The 12205-nt window shown below is 40.1% G+C and overlaps 1 protein-coding gene across 1 annotated transcript in view; it reads right to left on the reverse strand.

Moving 5' to 3' along the window:
* Positions 1–365: 365 nt before the first annotated feature.
* Positions 366–12205, reverse strand: part of LOC120896816 (dopamine D2-like receptor) — a 128048-nt gene continuing 116208 nt past the window's right edge. The window contains 6 exon segments of the mRNA XM_040301270.1: positions 366–3537; positions 4992–5092; positions 8731–8865; positions 8947–9150; positions 9941–10027; positions 11227–11447. Of these exon segments, the coding sequence (XP_040157204.1) occupies positions 3326–3537; positions 4992–5092; positions 8731–8865; positions 8947–9150; positions 9941–10027; positions 11227–11447 (960 nt within the window). The 3' untranslated portion in view covers positions 366–3325.

Genomic DNA, 12205 nt, shown 5'->3' on the forward strand with positions numbered 1-12205 from the left:
TAGGGAAAGCAAAAAGTTATCAACCAGTTTTGGGATGGGCTTACATTTATTTAAAAAAATTGTTCCGGTCTGATAGGTTTGCCACGATAAGGTAAAGGGTTCATACCCTTCAGTTCAGATAACTGATTGACCGTAAATAGAGCGCAGATTTGTGTGTGTGAGGATGACGTGATCCGACTCGAAGGAGAAGGAATATGTCAAGAATTGGCGGTCGGTTGGTCGCAAAGTTGGGTACTTTTCTCATAGCATTTGTTCTATTAAAGAGCATTGTGATGTTTAAAGTTGTGATGCTTAAATTTGAAATAAAGATATGAGTGGGCAGATCATAAAAATCTAAAAAGCATGTTTAAAATATATTACCATATCAACCTTCGAAAGAGGTTGAATTATTTTGCAAAAATCTGGAATAAGAAAGAATCGCATGACACTAATTAAAACTAACGCTTGCTTTATCGATCGCCTTCATCGCATGTTGCATTTCTTATCAGAAAAGGTGCGCAAATCATTCATTTCTTAGACGGCTCGTTTAACGATGTTTTGTTATTGAGTACTTTTTCCCACCATTTCGTAGTTGCTATAAATTCCAATAGGACAGTCTTTAAACATATTCTAAATTGTAACAGTTTGTTAAACTATCAAAGCGAGTTGAAACATAAGCAATAGTGAACACGCTTCAGATGCTGACTCGCATCCACTCTCCACGGTAATCGAGCATTATCAACCGAAAGTGTAACAACGATATTTACATTCCATCATTTCACAAACTCCATCGTAGATCGTTTGTGAGTACGATTATTCGAAGAAAGATGACACCATAGTTGTGGATCGTGGTGGATCGTTAATCTACCTACGCACAAACACGCACGAATACATACCCAGACACAAGCGCATGAACTATGCTTAGAATTGATTTAAAACTTAAGTTGCATTATTCGAGTATTTGTTATTGAATAATTTGTACTACGCTTGAAATGTTCAACCAAGCGCTCGTGCGTGGGAGTGTATCTCGCGCATGAGTTTGTGTAGAATAGTATATCTTTTATGTGATGAGCGAGTATGGTTTAGTTATCAGTGCACTGCATTATGCACTCATTCTCCGATATTATCTCCTTTGCTACAACGATTTCTCTCTCTCCCTCTCGCTCTCTGAACGATCGATTGCATCGATAACTTGAAACTGCTACATTACACTACTTATTGCACTAATTTGCCTCCAAACAGTCACACCCGGCTCGGTCCACGGTGCGCAGAAAGGAGCGTTTTACTTTTGTTTGTCTTAACTAATTTACTTAGCATTTACACAGTATGTGACAAGCGGTATCTGGTCTCCCCGTTCGTTTCTGGAAGCTTCGTATGCGCCACACAGCGAACGATAAAGGCAGATAATCGCTCCGTTTGCCACGCCTAAACACTAATCTCAATTTTTTGTCTTTCACTTTGCTTTGGTTTACGGTTGCGTTTGGTTTTGTTTTACTTTGAAAACATGGTGCTTTCAATGGCAGCCGCTATCCGGCGGAAGAAGGACGATTCGCAAACCACAGTATAAACTACATGAGCTGTCCCTCTGGTTGTTTTTTTTTTTTTTCTTCTGTGCACTTTCAATTGGTCTCAGCTGCATTTTCCGTTCGAACGCTATTTTGAGTTAAGAGAGGAACGTAAAATATAAAAAAAAGAAACAAAACCGAGCGCTACGTCGTTGTCGTTTCAATTGTTTGTTCATTTGTTTGTTTGCTTTTGCTATGCTTAATTTACATGCTTTGAGCAGTGGGTTATAACGTTTTGTTTTTATTTCCTAACGGACCGATATGTACAGGCGCTCGTTCGTTCGTTGGAGAAGCAGCAAAGGTGGAGTAAAACCGGTCGCTAAAAAAGTCGACACTAACCACTACGTTACGGCTACATAGAAACATGCGTACGAGGCGTTAACTTACATCAGCGCTTACCACCGGTACACGGTGGTTTACGTTGCGTGGGAGCTTTTGTTGATTTATTTCCACTCTTCCTTGCTTTATTTATTTTTGTTTTTGCATATTCGCGCCCGCAGCGCGATGATTGCTCACGAGCGAGTGTCGTGCTTTTTTATATCGATTAATAGTTATTTCTATTATCTGTTTTCGTCGGATGTGAGTTTGACATGCCCATGAATCTCCCACACCGAACTACACACAAACACACACTCCCCTCATACATATGACTCTTGTTGTTGCATTTTCACACTTGGACGAGAATGAGAAATTGCTACGGTGTTCCTGCATTTCCGCTCGATGCAGACTTTTGTGTTAAATTACTTCACCTACCTCTGGCACCTGGACCGGGCAAGGTCCATTGGCATTTGGCACACAGACGAGCAAAGGTCTCGCTTGCACTGATCCTGCATTCGACTGTAGTTCTGGCGCATCGATAGACTGAAAAAACGATGCATCTCGATTGCTATCCATGAGAAAGTTTCATTATATATGTATATCCGTGCGGCTGCAAGGGTGTGGATGGTTTGTTTTTCGAGGGATACCAAGGAGCTTCGAGTAGCGAAGAAGGTTGAAATCGAATCTGAATCGTGCTGATGAAACGAAACTAACAAAAATCTTCTCCCCTCCACCATGCCTTGAGCCACCAGTGTTTGCTAGAATGCCCAGATGGTTTCTGTGTTGGCGGAAGGAGAGTAGCTTAGGGTGTCATCCTTCCGGTTGATCACATGATGGAATTGAAGGATTTATTGTGCCAGTCTAGTGAGTGGTCGGGGAGTACAGTTGTCGATATGTTTGCCACTCGCAGTCCGGGGGGAAATAGAGCAGCTGGTCAGGATAGAACTATGGTGGTCTGTTGTATTGTATCATCGGAATGCTTTGTAAGATTTGTATAAACCACTGACATCCCGTCGTTTCCTCTCCTCTTGGCAGATACAGTGCACAATAAATACAATCTCGACCGGACTACACCACAACCGGACTCCGATCCAGTTCCGGAGAGTTCTCTACCGCCCGCCAGTGGCTGGCAGCAAATAAATAAAATGGCCCCCTACCTTTCACTTTCTTCCTGTTTGACGCTTTCGTAGACGTCGACTGACATTGGCTCGTTGAGGGTTGCGGGAGAGTTTGCTCTCGATCCCATTCCTCTGTCCACCGTCGGCACAGCTCGGCTCAGGTTCGTGTGAGCGACCCTGCTCCCTGCGCTCGACGGTGGCTTCTGGCTAGCTCCAGGTAACGTTGCGTCGTTGGGAAGTGTTACGGCGTACCGGTTCCGGCACTGCCATGCTGACCCCGTTGCCTCGTTCCGCTTCGTCATCGTCCCGGTCACCACCACGGGCGCCCGGTCCGATCCGTCCCACTCACTCGATGTGCATGATCTTTTTAAATGCTTTCCGGAACTCGGGATTGAAGATTGTGTAGATGACAGGATTGACGAAGCTGTTCATGTAGCCGAGCCACGTGGTAAGGTTGAATATCGTGACGCCTGGTCGGCAGTCCTTGTCTAGCTTCGCGCACATCGCGTCCATAATGTTGCAGGTAAAGAACGGTACCCAGCAGAACAAGAACACTCCTGGTTTGTGGCAAATGAAAAAAACGTGAGGCCGTTTGTTAGTTTAATATTTAGTTGTTATTTATAAGTATTTAGGTTCCACTTCGATCAAGTATGAGCAAGTGGCTGAATGTTGCAATCGGCAACTGATTTTTATTGAACGCTTGTAAAGATGTCTGAAACAAGCACGCTGTTTGAACAAACTTTTGAAATCTAATTACAATGTATAACATGTATATCAAACCGACAAAATAACTGATGCCACATTTCAACCAGATAAATTAATCACTTAAGCTTTACACTTTCTCGAACTAGAAAAAAAGAAGCAATTTCACATTATGTTTCCCTACCATGCTCTGTTCTTCTTTGAGGATCAACGACATGACCGTGTTTGGTATTGGCAGCCGTTCATCTGCAAACCTGAACGGATTATCGGAAACCATGGTAAAAGTTTTGAGGCACCTGTCCATCAGATAAAACATTTCCGACAAGCGTAAGAGCTTTTTCCAGCGCTTTTCAAAATAGTCAAGTGCCAAAGAGGTTTAAACACGAAGTTCTTTTTGCACTGGTTTGAATGGTGCCAATTTGGTGGGTTAAAGAAAAAAAAGCAAGCAGCGATACGTTATGTTCCACACAAAAAAAATACCTTCACCGGCCATCACGTCGGGAAGGATATTTTCACATCGTTACGAAAACGTATCGCATACGTGACACCATTATGTGTTGTGAAAGAGAACTCCGTGTCAAAAACGTTTCTTGTAAATTGCACACTAATCTCGCTCCAGTGTTTCATGAAAGAGGAATTGGAGGAAACTTGGGAGAAAATATAGTTAAAAATGTAAACCGTTATTTGTTTATGTAATGAACATGAATACATATAATTTATAAGCAGAATGGTATGCGTTAAACACATCAAAAGAGAGTTTCTCCTTGTTTGGTATTTTACATATCTGACAGAAATATGAAAAGCACATCAAATTAAAACATATTTCCTCAACTTGTTGGCTAACTGTCTTATGAAAATTAGTTCATCACCCGTATCTTTTTGATGTTAACCATCCTAGTACAACCCACACGTGGTTGAAAGGTTGAACTGACTTCACTCATGCATAAAATGTGCTTGGGCGTAATGTTTATGTTTTAATTTTGCACACAAAATGGTGAACGAGCCTTGCCATGCTTCAGGTGATAACAAAAAATCGGACACATTTTACTCTCCCTTTAGCCGTCACAAAGGTGAAAGATACAAGGTTTTAGATTTTATTGCTACTAAAGCATTATGATCGGACTGCCTAAACCGTAGGTTTCGTGGGTTAATCAACACTTTCATTGCACATTACAGTGGGCTGCAGAAACGAGAAGAGACTGACATTGCTTTTAAGCTTGTTTTGTCCTTTTTGTTACAAACGATTTTTTTGAAAAATATTTCTGAAAGATGCACAAAGTTACAACAAGCGCTCTACATTCATACTTACCTAAGACTATCGCTAACGTTTTGGTCGCTTTGCGTTCTTTCTTGGCTGACGATTTCTCTCGCTTCTTCTTCGACGCTTTATTTACTTTGTAGATAGTAAATCTGCATGATAAGAACAAAAATCAAATGAAATTGCAATTATTGAAGCTTGTGTTCAAATAACGTAAAAATGAAAAATTATGTTTATTGAAAATAAAGGAAATTAATGATCGCGTATCACAGACTTTCAACATTGTTGCTGTACTAGTGATTATAGCAGTACGAATGCCTTGCTTTCTATATCATTAAACTAATGGTTTTTTCGATGTTCGAATGTTTTCATAACTTATCAATTTAAAGCTGTTTGAAATCGGTTATGTATAAAAAAAATCAAATGTTACGTAATATTTGACGACGATTCTTCTCGTGTCCAGAGCATAAGGTGCTGCGAGGAAGGAAAACACCCAACACAACCCAACCCGAAATCAAAATGTATCATTTTATGACGGCCATACGGTCCCAAATATGAACAGATTTTACACCGTCCCAACGTCATCATCGTTGTCGTCCTGTATCACAACTGCTCGTTTGACCTTTGTGCACGTTGTGTTTCGTACGTCGATTTAACTGTTTCAAGTGCTCTTTTTCCTTCCTGCCATAGTCAGGTGCAGGCATTGGTCGAAAGATTTTCTGATTCCTCTTTTCCTGAAATTTGAAAAGCTCAACCCACACGCACTGTGATAGGATACCGGGCTCGCTTACCAACTGTACGCCAGTCTGTGCAACCAGCAAAAGTTCAAAATAACAGGCAGGGAAACCAGAACAGCCGCGTGAAAATGTGTCCCACCAGAAATGATGGCATCGGTCACGCATGAACCATTCAAATGTGTCTGTATGCGTGTGCAAAACCCACTAGTGGGGATTTGTTTGCATTGTTATGTTGAAGAACAAAAAAATTAAATTAAAATACCTGCGCGCTGCAGGTACACCCGCAGGAGAGCCATCATAAATGAATGATGCTGTATGGATTCGAACTGAGTGCCGCTGTTTCGAGCACCTACAATTGACTGTCGACAAAAACTGTTTGTTTATGCAAAATAAAAATAAAAGAATAAACTCGTTCGATTCTATCACAGCGATGGGACCGGTACAAAATAACGTGACGACGCAGATGGTATATGCTAGCCCAAAATGAATCTCTATATGACCCAGAAAAGCAAGCATTCGTAGCATTTGTTCATAAAGAAAAAAGGATTTATGATTGACTTGGAAATTTCCTTCAAGTGTCATCAAAGGATTATGTGGTGGAAAGCATTTTTAGAATGCTTTCGCAAGCAGGTTACCTCATCCACTTCCTGGTCGCCATTTTGCTACCGTGCTACCGAGATCGGCGGCAAATGGGCCTCAGCTTTATGGTGTAGCTTGAGACAATTTTATACGGTTTCATTTCTTTCCGTGCACCACAGCCAGTACGCGTTATGCAAATAACCGCATCGTCTTTACCGGCATTAAAATGGAAACGAAGTCCACGGGACGCAGGTTTACGGTTTCGACGCGATTTGCGCTCGGTCCGGGCATGCAAGGCATCGTTCAAAGAGACGGTAATGCAGAACATCACAAAACTGAAAATACTTAAAAACATACACCCACACTCACAAACGTCACCTTCACTGTAGGCGTTGGGGAAGATTATCCATTTTTATACCGTTCTGCCGTTGGGGTAAGGTAGCTGTAAGGCTTGCCCAAAGTCGTCAATCTCGCCATCTCACGGAGGCTAGAGGTGCAACAAATCATGGAAATTTCATCACTCGGAGATAAATTTGCCGGAAATTTAACAAAATTTTCATTATGATTTTTATTAGAGGCAGCGTGGCACGCTCGTCCTTGTAAGACATAATGGTCGACGCAATATATGCACTCTCCAAGAGGCAGAAAAGCAAACGAATCGTCCCATCGCGGAAGGTGAAAGTGTCCCCATGGTAATAACAGTAAATTTCTTATGCCCATTAAAACGGGTCTTGAGCCATTCTATTCCCGTGCTCCAACATGCATCAACGTTAAAAAAAGTGGCGTACCCAGGGATTAGTGAAAGGATTTAGGGTTCTTTTCTACACAACGGTCGGCGATGAATTGGTGCCAGTTGCGCTAACAGGAGAAGCCTGCTAACGTTGCCAAACGTGTGAACTGTTTGAGCGACGGGTCGTAATTTATTCAAGGGGTTTTTCCTCCATTCCCATTCATGCCAGTGCAAACAAATGAGCCTGCAGAACAAAAACCTTCCAATCCTCCAATGTGGTTCAAAGGAAGAGGGAAACAAATGACAAGAAACAGTTTTAGCTTAAACAACGACAAAAATTGCATGATCATGATTTGTGGTGTAATAAAACAAATTACCTGCTGCAGCATCAATTTTGCTCATTTCTCTTCAACTCAAAGGCCCACCGTAGTATTAAAACAACTACACGTTTACATAGTGTAAAAAATACAGGGAAATCAAGCAAATTCAATTGATTTCTGGTTCGATAAAAATTGGAACCACGATCCCTCTGTTGCGGCCCGAACGCCAGTTTGTTACTATCAATCAATTATACTAATTGCCAGCACGTTTTTACTTGCGGTTGGCAGGCACCAATTGATGTACAAGATCCAACGGAATGAGTGATGCTGTGAAGTGTCATGGTGGAATGTGATTTTAAATTGAATCCGCTTGGAAGGCGTTAATTAGATTGTGAGTTATAAATAATTTATCACGCTGCGTGATCCACGTGATCCATCATGAAGTGATGCAATTGCACTTCATGTGACAGATTATTGCAGACATCTTCCATTCCTGATTTGACGACATGTCATACGTGTAATTGGTAGTCTCTCTATTCAGTGAATGTTCATTTTTGCTATAGATCAGATATGTCAAACTGGTGGCCCGCGGTTCGCATGCGACCTCTGAGGGTTCAGCATGTTACAAAGCTATGATTAATCCAATATATATTTGAAACGCAACACAGATGCTGAACGATATTCGACGTAGATATTTCGGTCTGCAAATGGGTGAACAAGTGACCCGCCAAGTAAATGAGCTTGACACATCTGCTATCGATAGTCAGAACTCAATAAATGACTATTTTTTTAGTTGACATAGGTAGGCAGTAGGCTTAATAGCGAACGATTATAAAGTTAAATAATTAAACAGTTAACAGATATAGAATTTCCTTAACCAAATCAACATCGAAACTATCATTAATAATCCGTAAACAAGCACTTCAATGTTGTTAATTATACGTAGAATAGTAGTTCACTGAGTCTCAATCAGTAGGATTTAAACTGTAGCTTTATATGGTATTGACTCACATATTATAGTGGTATAGTATAGATGGTTGACTATAGGAAAAGAAATTTTTAGAATTTTAGTCATATTTTTGTAATTTGGAAACCAAGAAACCACTTTAATCAATTCACAAATTAATATGATGCATCGAACATTGATTTAATTGCACCTTAAATGTCACATTGTATGTCACACGCTGACTCATGTGTTTATTGACAAAAAAGTCTTTAGATGACACTTTTAAGAACATATGGGAAATAGATTTGATAATCCATGTTTGGAATTGTAAATCAAGATCTGATTTATTGAGTTAGCATGTATGCAATTGGACAGAAATAGAAAATATTGAAAGAACTGAGGATCTACGCATTCGCCTAAAATTAAGATCAAACAATGAAATGAACTCGACAGCGTCTGTAAGGTAAGTGAAACCCACCTGGATGCTTGAGTATTCTTTTTATCCTTTCTGGAACTGTCCCGCGAGTTCGTTGATAAGGTGGAATCGTTCCGATTCAGTGTCAGTGCCTGTTGGACACCGCATCTAACTAACGATAGAGGTTTTAAGGTCACACTGTAACGATGAAAAGGAGTTTAAAAAAAGTGATACATTACATTCCTGGCAACTTAGTTATGGTTTCCTGCCGTTGCTTACCTTGCTTCCTTCCGTGGCGAACCGTTTCGACTTCGAATCGTCGCACTTTTATTTACAATCACCGTAGCGGTCACGTTCAGGCTTTCCGGTGGGGTTGCATTTACCGCCAGGGCATCGGCAATGCTGGATGGAGCATAGCCCGAGTCGTGGTTTCCGTTGGGATCGGACGGTACCTGTTGCGTTGTCGCAATTTGTGCCACCACACTAAAAGTAGACGTCGAGAAGCTTTTGCTAATGATAAACCGGTTTCGTTTGATTAGTGTTGGTGTTTATTTGAAGGGCGCCGTCACACATTTCCCGTACATTGAGGTGACTAATAATCCTTTGTAGGCCTTTTCATTGAATACATATACCGGCTAACATAAACGTACAGCGTGTTAGGGATTGAAATTTCTATTTCAGAGGAAAACACTTGAATGTTTTACATGTTTTTAAGAATGTCGATTCTTTGTTTTTTCAATTGCGCCACGATTGAATTCTCCATTTTTGTACGATGGAAGTTGCAAATAAGTTATTTATATGAATTTTTAAATTATTATCTATCCAACAAATTTTGATAAGGTACGTAACAATGAAACAATCAAATGCTACAAAGCAACTATGGCCTGGTATATTTAAGATTAATATTAATGGTATCCAATTTTTTTCAACATCGAAAGCTATGTTTACCACATGTGAGTGTATACAGTGCAGATATTGGCTAGTAAACGTTGGGCAATGAGTTATGATATCGCTTGTTTGGTAAACGGCTAACATATAATAGGCAAAGGCATATTTTAATTGATAAAAAAACAAAGATATGTGTATATATCTGGAACAAAGTATTACTTTACATTCTTTAACGTTATTTATATTGATACAGGACCTAGCATGTTTGGAAAATAAGTATATGCAAGTAAACTAACATTTTAAGAGGAAATACTGAACAAAGACAACTCACGAATGTATATGTATATGTGCAAAAGAACAAAAGAAAACGATCGATGACACATACTTTCCCGCCTCCTCCACGACCGTAGCCAACATAAATTCAGTTGATTTATCGTTCACAATCACATGACAGTCGTCAATGTCAGGAGACCTGTGAAACGGCCAAACGAGAAATGGGTTATCATCCTGTGAGAAAGTTGAGGCGATCACAAGCGAAACTCGTTCCGTGTACGGAACGTGTTGCAAGCGTTCACACGATGGATGATTAATCAAAGCAGTAAGGACATCCAAGCTCGAGCAGTAGCAATGAAACTCACAAGAACAAGATCAAGCATGGCCGTTCGAGCACATTAGAGTACAAATGCTAGAGCAAAACGAACCCTGAAAAGTTTACAGCATTCGCAAATAGGCAGGCACGTAGACAGACAGGCAGCCAGACAAAGGTCGAACAGGTTGCAACTATTCGCATAAATGCGTTGTAATAAAAAAAAAACAATACAACAAAATGATAAGCTTAAATCAAAAGTATGAAGTATGCATATAAAAATATCGATCCAATTTATGTTAAAAAGTTTTGTAGTTGAATCAATCAATCCATGCAATCGAATTCAACACTGTTGGCATGGTAACATGCCATAAAACATGCAATAAACAAATATGTCAAGTATGGATAAACGCAAGCACGTTAAACTACAAACTTCAGTTTGAATCCGAGTACTAAATTTTCAAATCATTAATATTATAGATTCTACGATGTATGCTTATGAGTTTAAAAAATAACTCCATCAATTCTGAAGAAAAGGTATTTAAGATTCTTGACAAAATATAAATGAATGAGTTTAGAGCACTTATTACATTGCTTAATACACCTCGGTATTATTTTTGATAATGTTATTATTTAGAGTCAGTGTGAACAGTAACTTAAAATGCGGTACCATTAACAGAATGCACTGAATGCTAAATATCCCTGATTCTAAATGAAAGAACGAAATATACGAGCATCACTACAATGGAAAATTACATTCACTCGGACACAAACACGATTTGCATGAACCAACAAGCAAGTAAATACATCATACAGAGATATGTACATCAGAACTCATGCACATTCTAACGCCTTTGAATAAAAACAACAGCCAATTCAGCAAAAATCCATAAACACAAAACAAAAAAGTACAATGCACACAAATCACTACTCCAGGACGAGTGCAGATTTTGAAATTTATGATCCTATACGTCAAAAATAAACGTCACACAACGCTCAGGGATGCAGATTCATGCACATATACATACTAAAACAAAACAAAAAGTGCTATCCACTGTTCACTGTGGATGTGTCATACCACTTACCCGGCATTTTCGTCGTCTTCCTCATTGGAGCCGGAAGCGGTGTTGGTGGGCCGTTCCTCGTCCGGAAGGATCTTGGAACCGCTTCGCGTACTGCCGTCTAGTTGCGTTTCCGCTAGGCGTTTTGTTTGAGCAATGTTCTCGATGATGCTGCCACCGGCGGTGATCTCCGAGAGGTGCGGCTTCCGGGCGGCTCGCTGCTTTTTCGCTCGCGTCCGCAATGCCTGAAAGCGGGCAATTAAACAATCAAATAAAAAGGCTGATCCCAACATGGTCGAGGATTGTCCTTCTCTTCTCTACTGTGAATTGTTTAAATTTGAGCGTTTGGTGAAGCTATTTTGAAAACGAAGAAAACACTTTTAGGCGAGGCTTAGTGATTAGTAAGAGGAAAGAGAGGTAGTGACTCTTTCAGAAATATGTGATTCATACAAAGGTTATTCACTGTTTTAAGACTAGGTTTTCTATGCCGTACTCTGACCGAGGTCCGCAGGAGTTTCAAAAACACGAGGAATAAATTGATCACCAATTCCGTTTGAGGCCACATTATTTGAATCATTTATCAATGTTTTCCATAATGATAATATGTGATTTATAGTTCCCTTTCATTCCTACATTTACTTATGTTGAAAATTTTTACAAAATAACCAAATAAACTAAATGAAATCAACCCACCCGTCAATGTGACTGGTTGCGTATAGATAGGTATACCACATATGTATTCAAAAATCTATGAAATTTATGAAAATAAAATTTATGCCACAAACTCTGTTATGATAAATTTCTTCTTCTTCTTTGGCACAACAACCGCTGTCGGTCAAGGCCTGCCTGTACCCACTAGCGAAGTGAGCTTGGCTTTCAGTGACTTATTGTTAACATAGCAGGATAGTCAGTCCTACGTATGGGGGCACGGTCTATTCGGGACTTGAACCCATGACGGGCATGTTGTTCAGCCGTACGTGTTGACGACTGTACCACCAGACTG

This window comes from Anopheles arabiensis, chromosome 2, assembly GCF_016920715.1.
Source record: "Anopheles arabiensis isolate DONGOLA chromosome 2, AaraD3, whole genome shotgun sequence".
Lineage (NCBI taxonomy): Eukaryota > Metazoa > Arthropoda > Insecta > Diptera > Culicidae > Anopheles > Anopheles arabiensis.